This window comes from Pristis pectinata, chromosome 21 (genome assembly GCF_009764475.1).
Source record: "Pristis pectinata isolate sPriPec2 chromosome 21, sPriPec2.1.pri, whole genome shotgun sequence".
Lineage (NCBI taxonomy): Eukaryota > Metazoa > Chordata > Chondrichthyes > Rhinopristiformes > Pristidae > Pristis > Pristis pectinata.
In genome coordinates this window covers 27,020,637-27,039,712 of record NC_067425.1, presented here as the reverse complement: position 1 = coordinate 27,039,712, position 19,076 = coordinate 27,020,637, and the positions used below count along the sequence as shown (strand labels likewise).

Below are 19,076 nucleotides of genomic sequence, written 5' to 3'. Positions count from 1 at the left end.
ATGTGCCAACTGTTTATGCCACATGGACACTTCTCATGCCAGAGAGCACCTTAGACACTTTCAATAATATGGCCACACAACACTCAGGCAAAAGATCCAACACAACAGTCACTGATTTACAGCTCACAGTTTTACTGTAGCTCTGGAGTAACCCTGCACACACTGGTGCTCCATCATCACTTACTAAATCTTTGATAATGCTTCTCAGTGTTCCACCTTTGATGTACTCTGTAATGAAGTTCAGCCTCTTGTCTTTATAAAGGACACCAATGAACCTGAGAACATTCGGGTGGTCGAGACAGCGCATCACCTTAACCTAATTATTGGAGGGAAAGTACAGGCTTTATGAATAAACCACATGCTATAGAGAGACAAGTAGAGAACAGTCACTTTCTGTATTCTTGTGTGGTTTCACACTCCTGATTCACTCATCTCTTGCATGTTAATGTGGAATGTTTCTCTCAAACCACTATAAACTTTCCATAATCAGATGAGAAACTTTGCCCTCACTCAGTATTACAAAGATGATTAAAATGTCACAGGAAAAAACCACAAAGCCATTATCATATTGCTGTTTATAGGAGTTCTCTGGATGGAAAGTGTTTAACTTTATTACAGTACAAAAGCAACCTTGTAAAAATACTTTGTTGCTGCAAGTGCTTGGAGATATTTTTGAAGGAACAATACAAATGCAAGTCTGCCTTTCTTCTTTGACTTCATGCTCTGTCTTGAGCTGCCCCTTGGAATCGAGGGTGACTTACTACCATTCCAGTTCAATGGTTTCTGAGGTAGTGATCAGATTTGGGAACGGCCATCTCTTCCACAGATGAAGTAGGAGATGCCCAGCAGGACAGGCAGGTGGCCAGTTTGTAAGCTGGATTGCTCCTGTCATTCATACAGAGCTAATGTATTGTGATGAGTGGACTTAACATTCTCAATGCCATCCTGAATACTCCTCCTCAATGTTATATGGTTATAGGCTGGAGATTCCCAGGAGTCAGTAGGATGTTGCTTTTCTTCCATGGGAGAGTGGGAACAATGTATGTTTCAGGAGCCTGGCTTTTGAATGATGTGACATACCCGACATAGCCAATCAAGTGTAACTAGGGCTGCAATTGAAAGTTGCCACACAGGTGGATAGGGTAGTTATGGGGTAGAGTTTAAGAGCCGCGAAGTAATGATGCAGCTTTACAAAACTCTGGTTATACCACACTTAGAGTACTGTGTCCAGTTCTGGTCGCCTCATTATAGGAAGGATGTGGAGGCATTGGAAAGGGTGCAGAGGAGATTTACCAGGATGCTAACTGGATTAGAGAGTATGGATTATGAGGAGAGACTAAAGGAGCTAGGGCTTTACTCATTGGAGAGGAGGAGGATGAGGGGAGATGTGATTGAGGTATACAAAATATTAAGAGGAATAGATAGAGTGGACAGCCAGCACCTTTTTCCCAGGGCACCAATGCTCAAGACAAGAGGGCATGGCTTTAAAGTAATGGGTGGGAAGTTCAAGGGATATGTCAGAGGGAGGTTTTTCACCCAGAGAGTGGTTGGTGCATGGAATGCGCTGCCTGGGGTGGTACATTGGTCAAGTTCAAGAGATTGTTAGATAAGCATATGGAGGAATTTAAGATAGAGGGATATGTGGGAGGAAGGGGTTAGATAGTCTTAGGAGTGGTTTGAAGGTCGGCACAACATAGTGAGCCGAAGGGCCTGTATTGTGCTGTATTGTTCTACGGTTCTATGCTAGGGATGTTGGCCTGGGAAAAGACAACATTGGTTCCAATATGCTTCTGGTAAATTTAAAGGATTTTGTGCAAATAGCTTTGGTATTTTTCCCAGTACCCAGGAGGTACCTGCTGTAGGTAGTCACAAGAGAGACTGCCGATGCTGGAAATCTGGAGCAACGCACACATTGTCTGTCCACGGCAGTAGAGGAGGCCAAGTTGAGGCCAGACACAGGTTGGAGGAGCAACACCTCACATTCTGCCTTGGTGGCCTCCAACCTGATGGCATCAACATCGATTTCTCTAACTTCTGGTAACTATTCCCCTGTTTTCCTTCCCCCCCCCCCCCCACCCCTTTGTTTTCCCTCATTCCTCTGGCCCCTTCTCTTTCCCCTCCCCCACCCTCATGACTTGCCCCCACCTCCTTCCCTTTATTCCATGGTCTACGGTCCTCTCCTATCAGATTCCTCCTTCTTCAGCCCTTTGCCTCTTCCACCTCTCACCTCCCAGCTTCTCACATCATTGCCTTTACCCCCCCCCCCCACCCCCTTGGACTCATCACCTGCCAGTTCGTGTTCCTCCCCCCTACCCTTTTATTCTGACTTCTGCCCCTCTTCCTTTCCAGTCCTAATGAAGGGTCTCGGTCCGAAAGGTCGACTGTTTATTTCCCTCCATGGATGCTGCCTGACCCAACTTCCTCCCGTGCTCTGTGCGTGTTGCTGTAGGCAACCCATGTTCAGAGGCACGCAAGAGGCAAGGGAATCACTGCTTCAAATCTAGTTCTACCAGCACCAATGATTCACAGATTGATCCTTAGATTGGGTCCATATTCTCTATAGTGCACAAGGCCGATTGTCAATCTCATTAAAGCATGCAAAATTTTAGGTAGTTGTTTCATAGCACAGATGCTGTGAGGAAGTTTGCTTCTGTGGAGAATTTAGAACTAGAGGGCATAGTCTCATGATGAAGGAGTCAGTCACTTAAGAAAGAGACATTTCTTCTCTCGAGAGGCGGCTTTGAATCTTTGGAATGCTCCATCCCAGAGAGTAGTGATGTTGAATTATTTAGAATATTTTAAGTTAAGCGTGGTAGGTTTTTGCACTACATGCGTACAAGTTGCAGAAGTCTGGCAGGAAAGTTTAGTTCCGGCCAAAGATCAAATCAGCCATGATCGCAATGAACTTTGGAACAGACTCAAGAGACTCCCCTGGTTCTATTTCTTACATCAGCAACATTTCCAGCAAGCCCAATAGTTTTGCAGTTGCAAAGTATTATTTCCATAGGACTAGTGCTGCTTCAGAGCTCTAACAAGACTAATGTCACCTCTATCGTTGTACACGAGCCTGTTAATAGGATCTTGTTGTTTAAAAGTGCTGTGAACTTCCACACAAACATTGCTGTACTTACAGCAAAAATGAAACTCTTATTTACCAACCTCTTTCAGAAAGGTCCTCTGAGTTTCCTCATCAAATCGGATCAGTTCCTTCATTGCCATGACCTCTCCAGTCTCTCTATGTGTCACCTGACCAAAAGGAAATGTGATGAGGGAAATGGATACAGCCGCACTGAGCACACCATCGACACGACCCTTCATTCTGTGATTCGGGATTAAGTAGTCTAATATACACATACACAATGAATACTAACAAAAACTACTGTAACCAAATTGAAGCTTGGTGCTGGAATAAAGATCTACCTTTGGATTGCAAGTACACCAAGATATTTGGAACAAAGTTTGGAGCATCAAGCTGAGGGCTTCAGTTTATACATTTGTTGACAAGACAGCAAGTTGTACTTATAAATGTTACTCACCATTTGGAACATCTAAGACACTGATACAAATATAGGAAGAATGGCAGATAATTTGAGCTGGAACAGTGGTTGAGTACCACTTTGGGAATGAGGTACGCTGAGGATAGAATATCCTTTATTGGTTTCAAGTAGTGTAAACGAGGACATGGATTGAGCATTAAATGTGGATAAGATTTCATTCTGAAGTCATTTTGAGAACGAATCTTTGCTGATGCCTTCCTCCTCAAGCTGCAGCAAGTTGGTAAATTGGTTTATTATTGTCACATGTACCGAGGCACAGTGAGAAACTGTTTTGCATGCCATCCAGACAGATCATTTCATCACATCAGTGCATTCAGGTAGTACAAGGGAAAACAATAACAGAACGCAGATCAGAGAAAGTGCAGTGCAGATAGACAACAAGGTGCAAGGCCACAATGAGGTAGATTGTGAGTGGTCAAGAGTCCATCTTATTGTACTAGGGGACCATTCAATAGTCTTATAACAGCAGGATAGAAGCTGTCCTTGAGCCTGGTGGTACATGCTTTCAGGCTTTTGTATCTTCTGCCTGATAGGAGGTGGGAGAAGAGAGAACGTCTGGGGTGAGTGATGTCTTTGATTATGTTGACTGCTGTACTGAGGCAGTGAGAGGTATAGACAGAGTCCATGGAGGGGAGGCTGGTTTCTGGGGATGTGCTGAGCTGTGTCCACAACTCTCTGCAGTTTCTTGCAGTCATGGGCAGAGTAGCCACCATACCAAGCCGTGATGCATCTGGATAGGATGCTTTCTATGGTGCATTGATAAAAGTTGGTGAGGGTCGATGGGGATATGCCAAAATTTCTTTAGTCTCCTGAGGAAGTCGAGGCACTGGTGAGCTTTCTTGGCCGTGGCATCTACATGGTTGGACCAGGACAGGCTATTGGTGATGTTCACTCCTAGGATCTGGAAGCTCTCAACCTCAGCATCATTGATGTAAACAGGAGTATGCACTGCCCACACTACCCCACTCCGCCCCCCCTTCCCCCCCCATCTTTTTTTAGTATCTCAGCAAGTTAAACCTCGCTGCATTCAGTGTCACTGCTTGTAACAATGCAATTATTTGAACACTTGGCTGGATTATTTGTAGTATTCCTGCTGCAAACTAGAATACTGCAGAACAGAGTCTACATCTGGAGAAACCAAGCCTACACTTTTAAATGAGACAGGTCTTTCAATTAAAGATTCATTTTGTGCAACATGGGGCAACTGACTCCAAAAAGATGCATAAAATGCAACAATGTTTTGGGTTTACACAAATTTTCTTCTGATGACCAAACTTTAAATATTGTAAGCAGCAGGAGAGAGGGGTCTATGCCATTCTTTGCAAAGAGCATTTTGCCACTGGGCCATCCTTTGTGTGTGGCTGGAAATCAATGGCAATGGAGGCTGTCCCTGGCACTGATCACACCTTGATTGGAGGGGTAGATGCAATCAGCAGAGAACTTTGGTCAACTCTACATCTCACCTTGGAATGCTGAACTTTCCTCACAGATTAATGGGGAGGATGATGGCTAGGAAAAATCTTGACTTAGACATAATACAAAAATACTATTAAAAAGATGAGAGATTTGCATTGCATTTATTTTGATTCTATTTCTTCCACTGACAAAATTGCATCTTCTAGCCTTCTCTGGACCAAAAGCTGCATTTTGCTGTACTTTAGGAAATAAAACACAAATAGTTACCATAATGAGACCAGATGCAACTCTCCCAAACTTTACAGTCTGTTAACAGAAGATGGGTCAGTAATGGGTCACTAAGCAAACTTGCATAAACCAGCCCAGCTCAATGCAACCTTCTCCAAACCAGTGCTTCCTATTGAAGACTGAAAGTAGCAGTGAATGGAAAGTTATCTGGAGGAAAGCTCATCGCTTTGTGAAAAGAATACCTTAATGGCCCGGCCGAAGTAGCCCTTTCCCAGCACTTCGCCATGGATCAGGTCAGAGGGACGGAAGATCCGATGTGTCATGGTGCCGATTCGCAGGGACTCGGAGCGGCCCAAGTCTTTCTTTTGAGAGACAGGTGATCCAGTGCTGGGAGATTTATCAATACTACAGCTCCTCCTGAAGGAAAACAGAGCAAGAATTATAATGAATGATTTTTTTTGAAAAAGAAAGTGGACCAACAACTCAAAACTCTACAAAATCCAGTCCATATTAAATCAAACCAGGCAGTTCCCCCCCCACCCCCATCTCTCCTCCTTTACCTCCCCACCCCACGCTACTGAAACACTGCAATGTAAAATACGAGGATCAATGTGAGTTTTCAAGTGACTAATCAGCACAGCATGCTCACTGGTATCCAATCAGGCCCCAATGAGGACCTGCAAATTTCAGGATTGTCACCATATTTAAATTTGGCATTGGTTATCAGATGCTGATACAACTTGCCAGAATAAGGCCTTGTAGTTGAATCAGTGTCACTGGACACTGAATGTACTTGCTGAGCTTGAGGTAACAAGCTTCAATATAACATACAAGTTCTTTAAGACTTCCCATTCAAAATCCAGCGAGTTCTCACTGATATAATAATTGCTAATATATTACAATGTTCAAAATTGAGTGCGACCATATAACATTGAATAATGAGATCTGTGCACTGGAGTGAGCAGCACATAGACTACACATGATGCACCAACACATGTCCAACACTTAATTACTGGTTTCCCTGTGAAACTGACTTGCAGAAGTGTTGTTAACATGCGGTGTAGATGAAGCACAGGAAAGCAGGCCTTGAACAGCAGGCACTTGCCCTGCCCCTGTGATAAACACTCCAACAGGACACCTGCTGGATAAGAGGAGCAATATTGCAGGGAGGAAGATTAAGAGGTTTGGTGCAACGAGACACTATTTTGACCCCAATCTGCATTGAGATTGGGTCTGTGGTGGGAAGGATTGCACATCATCCTACAGCAGATATAGAACAGTAATGAAATTCTAAAGACAAACAAGTCTGACAGGTTTCTTCCTAATCCTTCCCAGTTGGACTGAAATGCTTTTGTGAAGTTAAACAAAGCTACGTTCAATGGTAAAATGGAGGTGATCTTCACCGTGCATTTGCTGCAGGGTGAAGATCACCTCTATTTTACCTCTTGATGGACGTAATTCACACTGCAGTTCAGGCAGAATTGAGATGTTCTGCACAATGACTCGCCCTGTCACAGACAGCAGAGACCTTTCCGTAATTAGTGCAAGTGGACTTGATTATAATTAAGGCTTCACCAAGATCCCCCAGCATGCTCTTGTGATGTACCAGCTGTATTTTCTTGCTACGTTTTAGAACAAGGAGTTTGGCTGCTTCAGAGGCCTTCCTATTTTTCAGCTGTCAGATGGGCTTTTCAAGTAGAAAGTAGTTCAGCAAGCCCATAGGTTTGTTTGAGGAAGTGGATGTAGTTGCAAGGCTCATCTGCCATCACATGACCATGATCCTCACACATTTACCACAACTCCAGATCTCGCGCACAGATCTCACACTTAGAGGAAGGGATACTGCACACACAGTAACAACCTCGCCGATACTCATATTCTTCCCTCGATTTTCCTAGAGCAAGGCAGTTCGTATCTGCAGACTGTGGCAACTCACTGGAAGGGACTCCACTGAGTCCCAAGGCCAGGTCAGGTAGAGGAAAGAGTCCTAGTGATCATGGGCTCAGCTGCTACAGAGCTGGAGATGGACTGGTGGTCATATCCTACCACCCTGCCTTCTTGTATCACATCCCTCCCTCATTCTACAATCCCTTTTGTCTTAGAATATCCAAATGGTTCAAACCACTCCCTTCACCCCGACCATGGTATCAGAGGAGGGCAAGGCTGCAGAGCCAAGAGACTGAGGAAGATATCAACACACAGTAATTGGCCCTCGATCACTCACTCACCCACCCAGCAGCCTGGATCCTGCCTCCTTGCACAACAAAAAGAGAGATTCTAGTGAAACACCTGGTATGGGTGGACTGCCCGTAGGCTCGGGGAGAAAGGTAACACGTGTGCCAACTTAAAGGGTGGGTTTGCCCATTTCCTCTGTTGGGAGGACGAGGTGAAGGCTGGTGAAAGTGGATACCAGGCTGCTTGTGGCCTGAAGCCTGGTGCCCACTTTTCCCAACATGGAAGTGATGGCCAACTTCCTGTCAGAACTCAGGGAGCCAACCATGGTGCAGCATCTAACAGTCGGAGTCTCTCCATCCATCACTATACAAGTACAGGCATAAGATGCACCATGACAACACATCCAAAGAGGGCCTCTCACTGCTGCCATCCTTCCCACCATTGCTACTTATGCTAATGTGTTCAAGCTTGCCAGATTAAAACAGACATAGCACAAGACCCAGACGGTAGTGTGCTGAAGAACACCCTTGTGGTCCAGATAGCAAAATCTCCAAGGGCTTCTTAGGAAATCTTCACACGCCTTGAGAAGCTGGAATCACAGTTCCACTCTAAGCCACAATTGGAGGCTCAGGCTGAGGGGATTCACTTGCAGCCCAACAGCCCATCAGGCACAGAGCCTGAAATAGTCATTGCTGACTATTCATATCCCAGATACAGTGTTGACTGCAAGAATTTTCTGTTGACGGTCACTCACTACCTGTACAGTGAGTGACAGTACTCTTGTTCCATATATCCCAGAACTTCACACTTGCGGTCTTTCATACCAGGAACACTCTGGAAGCACACAATCCCAGAAAATCCACGTGGCCAAGGTGACTAACTCTTTCTGCTCCAACAGTAAACAAGTTCCCCACTCTGAGTAGCAAGCACCATCATATCCTGAAGTAGGGATGAGTAGCAAGCTGTGAAATATGGTGTACATATAGCAGTTAGACTAAAGCTATTACAGCACCAGTGACCCGGGTTCGATTCCAGCCACTGTTTGTAAGGAGTTTGCACGTTCTCCCCGTGTCTGCATGGGTTTCCGCCGGGTGCTCCAGTTTCCTCCCACATTCCAAAGACGTACGGGTTAGGAAGTTGTGGGCGTGCTATGTTGGTGCCAGAAGTGTGGCAACACTTACGGGCTGTCCCCAGAACACTCTGCGCAAAAGATGTATTTCACTGTGTTTCATTGTATGTGTGACTTACAAAGAAATCTCATCTTTTCTTTAAGCATCAGATGCTGCTGCCTGGAATCAAAGGCTTATAGTTTTAGGGTTACATTGTTTCCAGAAGCAGGGTAGTCCTGCCACAGGTGGATGACTGGAGCACTGTCTAAATGAGGAGAGATCTGTCACAACTGCCTTAGAAAACCTTAGCTGTCAGATGCATTGCTCTTCAGACAGAGGGAGGCAGGATTGGCGGCTCCGAGATTCTCCAAACCAGAGACTTCCACTTCCCCCCTACTTCAGATTCCTCTGACATATCAGCCTGTCCTTTGACTCCTCTCTCCTGCTAATGTTGGAAGCTCAGCAGGACCACTGCAAAAACTCCCAATACAACAATACAAGACAAACCAGTTCAGTGACAAGGCTGCACAACTGCTGAACTTTCAACTGCAGGCAGCTACCCTGTGCACTGAACAGTGCTCGACTCCAACTGACTCCCCACAAAGCTGTAAAAACTGCTAATCCCTTTAAATATCACAGGTGCAGGGCAAGCCCCTGCTGTTGGAGGCCTGTGTTCCTCTGCTTGATCTACACCACATGCTAACTACACTTCTGCTAGTCAGTTTCACAGGGAGAACATCAATTTCATGTTGGACATGGGTTGGCACACCGCGAGTGCTCTACATGCTGCTCACTCAGGCACATGTAGTGCATCTTCACATTATTCAGTGTTACATGGCCACAATCCATTTTACACACAAAACCAACCGCACAAGCTTAAATAACATGCAGTACATACTTGAATTTCTTGGTCGATGTAACTTAAAAAATTAGTTTTGTACTGAATACCCATTTAATCTGTCATTTTGTTGGTAAACACCATTCTCTAATCCAAGTGTCCTTACATGATGGGACGTTTTTTGACTGTGCTATCATCTCCATTTGGGGCACTTTGTCTCTGTGGGCTGTAGATGTCCGACATCGGACTGATCGCGTCCACTTGATTCTCCAGCATTGGGTCATGTGGGTCATGTTCTATGGTTAACTTAAGCAAACGGCTGGTCTCCTGGATCAGAAGATCAATCTGAGGAAGTCAAACATCACACCGTCATTACACTGCCAGCCTCATGGTCCAAGCACCAGACACCTTTCATGTGGCTGGATGTGATGCAAGTAGAAAGGCAGCACTGCCATACAGTGGATCACACCACCTAGGAACAAGCGGCTGCACTCCCTACACCACACATTCCGGCTGCACTTTCCATCAAAAGTCATAAAACTGCTGGTGATGGAAATCTGAAATAAAAACAGAAAACGCTGGAAACACTCAGCAGGTCAGATAGCATTCCACAGAGAGAGAAACAGTTAGTGATTCAAGCCAAAAGGCACTTTTTCCAGACCAGGACAGTTCTGAAGGGTTTTGACCTGAAATATTAACTCATTCCACAGATGCTGCCTGACCTGTTGAATATTTCCAGTATTCTTGTTTATTTCAGCACACTCTATTGCCTCCAGCCTGCCACCCTTCCTGGCAGCATATTATTGGTTTATCACATACCATCAACCACACAGTCCCTCCCAATTCCCCTCTCACTTTGCACAGCCCATATCCCCCCATTCTTTTCACCACTTATAGTTGATCACTCCTACTCTGCAACACCACAGGTGGCATTTTCTATTCTTCTCAACACACACCATTCACTTCAATCTCTCCCAATATATAATGTTGGCAACTCATTCTTCCCCCTCCTCAAAGCTTACATCTCCCATTCCCCAAATATATACCCATGGCATCTCCCACTTGATACAAGTGACACCTTTTACTCTCTCCTGTCATGTACAGTTGATACAACTTTCAGCTCCAATTTTACCACCCTCGTCTCAATCCACTCCCTTCTCCCAACTACGATAGTAGGAGTCTTCCAAGCATGTGTGAGTTAGCTCTTCGCCATCTGCACCAAACTGCCTTTAGCTGTTCTTTCCCCTACAAGATCAGACATTCCAAATGTAAAGTGGGCAGCAGGTAGTGCAGCTCCCACAGCCCAGGTTCTATCTTGTGTGGACCTTGTGTGGAAGTTGAACATTGTGTGACTGTGTGGGTTTCACCCGGGTGCTCTAGTTTCCTCCCACATTCAAAAACATGCTGGTTGGTAGGTTGACTGACTGCTGCAAGTTATCTCTACCGTGGGGGCCAGTGGGAGAATCAGGGCGAGACAATGGGCACACTGGAGTTTAGAAGAATACAAGTGGGGGAACAGGATTGCTGCGATTGTTCTGAGAGCCAGTATAAACCCAATGGGCCGAAAGGCCTGTGTCATAAGGAAAAAGGAAAAATGAAAACTCCTTGTATGCCTGCCAACCTTCGAGTCTCCCTTACCCCACTTCTCCCCTTTCTACATTAGGTGATGCCATTAATCACAGTTCAATTTGTTCATTTTAAATGCCTGCTCTTGGATAAACGTGTTGCTAGGATTTTGCTAAGCAATGAAGCTGCTGCAACCTGTCCCTTCTCACAACTTACCTCATCTAGAGGCACATTCCTGATTGGTGTTCCATTGATTTCCAGAATCCTATCACCAACGTGAATGGAGTTTTTCACATCTGGACTGATGCAGTCCGTATCAACCCTGCAACATCAGAAGAACTACAAATTAATCATTATTGACAGTATATTATGGAGCTAGTCAGCTATTCCAGAAGGCAAGACTCTAATCAAACTCCTCAATAATTATATACACCAAGGCCCATAAACACTATCTAGCTTTGTGGATGAGCAAAAGTAAAATCTGCTCACTTGCCACTCAATTCTTCAAAAGTACATTTCAACAAACATTAACAACAACCATACAGTGTCCAAGCAAGCAGTACCTCAACTTCAGACTCAAGCTATAATCAAGCACCACACAGTATTGAGAAATGTTAACCCAGATGAGCTGCCCCACTTTATAAATAAATTAAATATGTGATCAGTTACCAGGAGCCCAAGGTGACTGCAGCAATTCCCCGTTAAAAACATCCTGCACGTTCTGGCATTCAGCTTTTGCACGTCCGCACAAACAATCCATACAAGTAATTACTGCACTTAAGTCATTGGACCACAACCACCTTCAATTTTTGTCAATATTTTCCCACCATTCCCATAGAGATAACAATCTCCTCTCCCCACCCCCGCACAGTCCACTCCCTGATTACGTACATTTGGTTTGCCGGCTCCCCCACTTCAGATTCACTGCCTCTTACCTCAGCACACAGTTGCCACCTTCCACTCCAATCATTTATATCTGACACTTGCTACTTTTTACATGTTATGTATGGCCAGGATCACTCATCTCAGTTATTTTTTTAAGAGAAGGGATACACAAGGGAGTTTGATGTGTTATAAATGGAATCTCTTGTTGCCGATTTGTACAAGTTTTGGTGTTGTTGTAACAAACCCAAATATCACACATTAATGATCACAACATTACATGGATCATGTCATTATTAAATTAAGTCAAAGCCTTGGTGTGATGTAGCAGGTAGCTTATTTAACTCTCCAAAACCTCCCTACAAGGGAGAGATCAGAAATGTGATGGAATACTCCAACATTAATGGGTAACACTATCCTGGATAAAGTCTGCTTAACTGGCACTGTCAACTCACTTACAACTTGAAAACCGTGGTCAGAACACACATAGATGTGCTGCAGCAATTGCACAATCACGACTTCCACCACTTGGGCCAAGAGCACCAGATGTATGGGAACAGCAATACTCTCCTGTCCCAGACACCATCCTGACCTGGACATGCACAGCAAAGCAGAATCCACATCTGTTCTCTTAGACCAGCATAAAAATCATGACAATTAATTCAGTCATTATCCCTAGGGTCTTAGGCAGCATTCACCCATCATCATAGTGGTTAGCATAATGTTTTACAGCGCCAGCGACCCGGGTTCAAATCCGGCCACTGTCTGTAAGGAGTTTGTACATTCTCCCCGTGTCTGTGTGGGTTTCCTCTGGATGCTCCGGTTTCCTCCCACATTCCAAAGACGTACAGGTTAGGAAGTTATGGGCATGCTATGTTGGCGCTGGAAGCGTGGCGACACTTACGGGCTGCCCCCCAAAAAAAAAATCACTACGCAAAAGATGTGTTTCACTGTGATTTGATGTACACGTGACTAATAAAGATCTCATCTTAAAACAAATCCTTTGGTCTTTATCTCACTGCTGTTGGAGCTTACTATGCACAAATTGGTAATCATACCTCCTGCATTATAGCAGTGACACTCCTGCAGCAATACTTCAATGGCTGTTAAAGGCGCTATATAAATGAAAGTGTTGACTATTATCATTCTATTATTGTCCACAATTCAAATTTTGACCTAAAATGAACTTGGAAAAAATCTAATCATAAAAACTAAGCAAATAGCGCGTTTGTTTTTCTGCATTTTTCTCCCCCGAATATTGGGATAACAAGAGAGAGTGTTGATGTAACAAGAGGAGGAAAACTGCTGTCAATTTAGATAATTAACAGCCAAATGATCTCAAGATGTAGTCTGAACATTCTCCCACATGGTGCTCTGAGTAATGGCTTTCAGGGGAAATGCTATGTTAGCACTTAAATGTTTGCCAGATGTGATCCAGACTTCTGACTTCCCATGAGTATTTGCAATGGAAATTGGGTAGCTCAGTAACTTGAATCCAATCCCAAGGACCAGGTTATCCATCTTTTAAACAAGGTCTTTCATTAAAATAAAAAAAAGTCACACAATCCACCTGCCACACCCCACCAACTGGAACACAAAGCATCATTTACTGTTAGAATTCTTGCAATGGATCAGCAAAGTGACCATCACTGCAGTTTCTTTCAGCTTAGCCCAGAAAACTATTGCTTGGGACTATATTGAACACTAATGAAAATTAATGATACATTTTGAGATGGAAAGTGTGTGAAGCTTCCGTCTTCCCAGTTCCAGCAAATGACAGCAACAACTTCCTGCCCATTACAATGAGCATTCTCACTTACTCTTTGACCCGTACGGTGTGTGCGTGCTCTGAAGAGCAACTCCTGGGACTGCAGGGCTGATCAATGGACACAGAGAAGCCTCGCTTCCCCTCTGTTGAGGCTGGGATTGAAACCAACGTAACAGTGTGTGGAATGCGAGCACACGGCGAGTCTGGAAGGATCTGATCAATGACGGGTGTGACTATCGTATGGTAGTAGCAGCAACCACTGCAACAAAGACAACAGACAAGGAGAATGAAAGAATGCAAAGCAATCTGGACGGTCATCAAGCTAAATTAATAGTTGCAAGATGGCAAGTTTATAACGTTGATTGATATTCCTCCAAAGTATCCCACTAAAACATCCCATGGCCAGTCCCTGGGCTGAGGCCGCCGATCCCAGGTAAGGCAGCTGGAAGAAAGAAAAATAAATCAGCCCCCGTGCTGTGCAATGATCCTTCTTTTGCAGAAAGTATACGTGCCTGGAGCTGGAGAGCTACAATTAATAATAAGGGATGAGGGGAAAAGCTGCAGCAAGAGAAGTTGTCAAAGTTCCAGATGTTTGTTAACTTAAATGATCTCTCAAACACACTATTCAAGCCCCATAGAATAACTTAAGTATCTCTAAACTTTATGGTCAGAAGGCCAGGAACAAGTTGCTCTCATGGAACATTTGCAACGCCAACTCAATCCACAGCGGAGCAACAAGGAATCAAATTTCACCACATCAGGAAGTATTTAAAACTCCTACAAATATTCAATACTGAGCACTGGCAGTGTGGGACTGTGTGGGATAGGCGAGCCCTGCTTCTCAGTATCAAAACCTCAACTGGTTCCTTACACTTCTTTAGTTTTATCAGTACCTTGTAGGACACTAATCACATAAGAACAAATAAATAGGACTGCCTTAAAAAAAATATCGAAGTAGAGGGGAATAATGCCAGCTTACCCGTGAAATTCAGCATTAAAGCAAACGTAACATAGAACACTACAGCACTGTACGGGCCCTTCGGCCCACAATGTTGTGCCGACCTTTTATCCTGCTCTAAGATCTATCTAACCCTTCCCTCCCACACAGCCCTCTACTTTTCTATCATTCATGTGTCTAAGAGTCTCTCAAATGTCCCTAATGTATCTGCCCTCACAACCTCTGCCAGCAGTGCATTCCATGCACCCACCACTACTGATGTAACTGACAGAGACCTTTGGGTATAACATGCCCTTGTGCAGTACTTACCAGTAGAGTTTAGAGCGCTCTACCAATGCATAGGTGTCGCCATCTCCAATAAATGCACCACACTTCAGACATGTAAAGCATTCTGGGTGATACTTGTGTTCCCCAGCGACCTGCAGGATAAACAAAGATTCACACATCTGATTAATACATCCAGCAACTAAATTTCAGGGTGCCAAGTCTGGAACACCTGAGATTGTTGGTTGTGGTTGAAGCATTGTCACTGCTCGGACAGTTAGAGGCACTGATGTGGCTGAGATGTTGGTGCTAACAGGATCTGGTGTTGCTTTGGTTACAGGAAGGTACAGGAACTAGAAAAAGCTTTGCCATCTGTTCTGGCGATTCCAGGAACTAAGCCCCCTTCCCACCCCCAACACAATTTGCCTTCTCGTTCAAAGTGCCACACTCCAAACAACCCATGTATCTTCTTTCAGGCCTGGCTTCTCTTATTACCCGATGGATCTTGCAACATCCTCTCCCTGAGCCTCTCCATTATCTGTAAACAATTCCTGACTTTTTAAAATTTCCAGTAATCTGATTTAGAACAGCTGAACAATTCTGTTGTCCATTATTGCATTGCTTTTAATTGCTGGATATCCATGTTGTTATAAAAGGACCAGAATTATTTCTCTCAGTCCATTATGCCAATTTCTCAAAGTTAATATTACTTTTGGGGGCTTCCACCTTGCCACTGAGGACAAGTTTAAAGACCTCGTAAATTTTCCTCACTTTGAAACAAGTATTTCTGGAGCTGGGGGTTGATGAGTTTGGTGATTGGTACCCACCAGAGGGACGTGGGTCCCTAGGAATTGCTGGTAACTATTTCTGTTCAGTGAACACACGAGACACTCCATTCACATGTGTTGACAATAATGGAGCAAATTCATTTCCTTCTAATATAAATGTTTCTATCTGCATCCTAGCACGAAGTACATCCCACGAGTTGGTGTGGCTAAGATGTTTCCCTTGGTGGGCGAGTCCAGGACTAGAGGGCACAATCTTAGAATTAGAGGGTACCGGTTTAAAACAGAAAAGAGGAGGAATTTCTTTAGCCAGAGAGTAGTGAAATTGTGGAATTCTTTGCCACGTACAGCTGTGGAGGCCCAATCATTGGGGGCGTTTAAGGAGGAGATAGATAGGTTTCTAATTAGTCAAGGTTGAGGGATATGGGGATAAGGCCGGAAATTGGGGCTAGATAGGAATAGTTTTAGTGTCGCTCATGGAGCAGACTCAATGGGCCGTATGGCCTACTTCTGCTCCTTTGTCTTGTGATCTTGTGAGTTCCGTCAACATCTGTCCATGCTGATGTATAGACATTATGTAATAATTCATGCAAAATGATCCAAGGACAGTTTGATCAGTGAAAAGGCTGTGTGAAGATCTAGGAGCAACATTACTCAGTGGGCCCAAGAGTTTGTTTCCATGCCATCTCTCTCTATGGCTGACCACATCTCCTCCCAGTCCCACAGCCCTTACCATGATCAGCCCTTTAGTGATCCGCTCACAGCAGCCATGGCACAGCTCCCCAAACCGAGCCCAGTAGTCCTTCTTGCAGTAGAGCCGGCCTTCCTTCTCATAGTACCAATGAGTGAGTGAAATGTTACACTCACAACACCTGTTGGAGCAGAAAGCACAGGCATTAACAGAGAGCAGAGGGGGGATACCAGTCCGAGCTCCTATCCTCCTCGATTCGGAGCAGAGAATCACCACTTTCACCTGCTGCTAGGCCTGCCCAAGTAACAACACCGATCTGGGGGTGAACATCTCAATAAAAAGTGCACAGATCACAGTGAACTGCAGCTCAGTTAAACAGGATGCGTGCAGGAACCAGAATTGTGGTGAACAGGTGGAGAACACTCAGCCACTAAACAAGTAGTCAAAGACTGACATTGAAGCCCTCTCAATAACACAGCCCCTTCAGCTGGAAGGACAGACATACCCTACAGCCCAATGCAGGGAACCAGGGAAGCTCCCAATGTAAAGGAGAGCATGCTCAGCTCCTGCTCTGATGTGCCTGTGAGTCTGCAATGACAGAGGTGTGGAGGGAATCCAATATAAACTTTCCACAAGGTGATGGAAATCATTAATGCTTCAAAAATTCCCACTGGCCCACTTCAACTGAACAACTTAGATTTCATTATTGATGCAAATTGTATGTCAAAGTGGATTTAAGACAGAACTCTTTCCACTTGTGTCTCTTTTGGTACAGGCATGAATCAATGACAGCACTCAAGTGAGGGTTTCCGATTCACTGCCGTCACTGGTGCACAAGCAGCGACTCAGCCACTGCCTCCAACCTCAGCCCCTTTCTCTGATAGCAGCCGTCACTGTACCTGCATCTCCTGGTGAAACAGCTCACTCAGAGAGCAAGGCAGAGGGCTGGGGATTAGCAGCGATTCAGCAGTCAGACAAAGAACGTTGCAAAGCTTTGATCTGCTTCTCTGCAGCCAGAAGCCCTCGTGTTCATTCTCCCGACCACTCATTTATCAGAGAGCAGCTCTCCCCCCAACTAGTCGTTACACAAAGCCTCATTTAATTTAACAGAGACCCCCCCCCACCCCAAAAGAAATCAGATCCCTTAAAATAATAAAATGCAGCCCAGACCCATGACCTCCGGACCATTTAGGATCTTTGACGTCACTGCAGCAATTTCCCCTTACCTCCATTCACAGGCTGCAGCAATTGCTGGCCAACTATGCAAGTACGCAGAGTTGCTGAGAAAGACCGAGAACTTGAGTGCAGTATAAGGAATCCAGAGCTTCATAAAAATATTGGAAAGTTGCACTGAATTCCTATTAAAAACATTTTTTTGTAACCAATTCTAGCTACCAGGCTGAAGGAGGGATGCAAAAGGTCCAGAGGCGACTTACTAGACTATTTCCAGTAATGCAGATTTCAGCTACAAAGTTATACAGGAGAGGCTGTGTTGGTACAAAAAGTTGAGACGAGATTTAATAGAGAGGGTGCAAGATCATGAAAGGTTCAGACAGGGTCTGCTGTTCTCAGTCGCAAATAGTTTAAAAGTGATGCGAACGAGATACTGGGGGGGGGGGTGGAGAAAGAGCAAAAGCAAGAATTTTTGTTTAGAAAGGCAGGGCGAATATGATCCTAATTTCACTGCCTGCAAAAGGTGACAGAGGCAGAGTGAAACACGTCTTTCGGGAAGTTGGTTAAGCAGTGAACAGAAAATTGCTAGGCTACAGTAAAAATAAGAGAATGGGGACATGGGATGATTTGGACTGCTCTACAAGGAGCTAGTAATGGATTAAATGGGCTACGACCTTCATCGCAGCTGTAACAATTTTGTAAAGAACCAGAACAGCGACCTGGACAAGAGGCAGAAGTTAGGCAGCCAATGCCTCAGTCTCACTGGACAGACACCGGGAATACGATAGGAGGGGCTTTGAGCAATTTGAAATGAAAGTTTAAATGAGCTGGCCCCCAGTACTTCCATTTTTTTTTAAAAGAGGGAAGCGTTGTTGTTCCTTCCTCCACAGAGTTCTGCAAAATGACAGGTAGCGAGCGTCACAATTGCCCGAGTTCTACGACTCGCACCTTTTATCACGTTATCAAAGGCCGTGAATGTGCTTAAAGCAAACTGTGTTGGACATTCACTTAAAGACTAGCTCACACAAAGGAAACAAACTGGGGTAATGGCTGTAACTATTACATCCCTGCTTTGTAATCTTACTGAAGCCCAAAAAAAGTGATCCAATCTCCCATGAGTGCCTATACAGAACAGCCCATACTGTGGGCTCCAAACAGGCAACACATCCCTTGAGATTAAGGCTACGTGAACCCTAACCCTCAATTTTCACATGCTATCAAACCTCCAAATTTCCCCATCAACCAGGCCAGGAATTTGACTGCCTCACCTGCATAGCTAGATGCTGCACAAGTGGCATCAAGAGGCAGGGGATGAGACCAAGGAATTACCCCCAATGTACACCCCAACTTTTGAGGGAAGAGCAGAAGGAGAAATTAAAAGAACAAATCACTAAGAATATTCAATGAGAAGGAAACGGGGCAAAAGGTGAAAATCAAGATGAAATAAAAATGGAACATACATCAGATGAGTCACTGAATCCTGATCCAGAGGCCACAACTGGACAATGGGATGAATTAATTATACAGGTCACACAAGGTGTGGGATTTGAAGTCTGCAGACAATGAATGTCAATCCAGTCTGCAGACAATATTTGAAGATGTCTTTATTAGTCACATGTACATCGAAACACACAGCGAAATGCATCTTTTGCGTAGTGTTCTGGGG

At 44.6% G+C, this 19,076-nt stretch overlaps 1 protein-coding gene across 3 annotated transcripts in view; it reads right to left on the bottom strand.

Moving 5' to 3' along the window:
• limk1a (LIM domain kinase 1a) overlaps positions 1-19,076 on the bottom strand; it is a 46,568-nt gene that overhangs the window by 13,388 nt on the left and 14,104 nt on the right. For 2 of the 3 annotated variants that reach the window (XM_052035747.1, XM_052035748.1), the window contains 8 exons: positions 16,280-16,418; positions 14,807-14,916; positions 13,592-13,798; positions 11,106-11,211; positions 9,490-9,668; positions 5,444-5,618; positions 3,160-3,246; positions 185-316 (listed from right to left, as the gene is read on the bottom strand). In XM_052035747.1, coding sequence (XP_051891707.1) covers positions 185-316; positions 3,160-3,246; positions 5,444-5,618; positions 9,490-9,668; positions 11,106-11,211; positions 13,592-13,798; positions 14,807-14,916; positions 16,280-16,418 — 1,135 coding nt within the window. Of the gene's footprint in view, positions 1-184; positions 317-3,159; positions 3,247-5,443; positions 5,619-9,489; positions 9,669-11,105; positions 11,212-13,591; positions 13,799-14,806; positions 14,917-16,279; positions 16,419-17,136; positions 17,277-19,076 lie in introns of those variants that run through there. The other variant, XM_052035749.1, reaches the window with a different exon arrangement.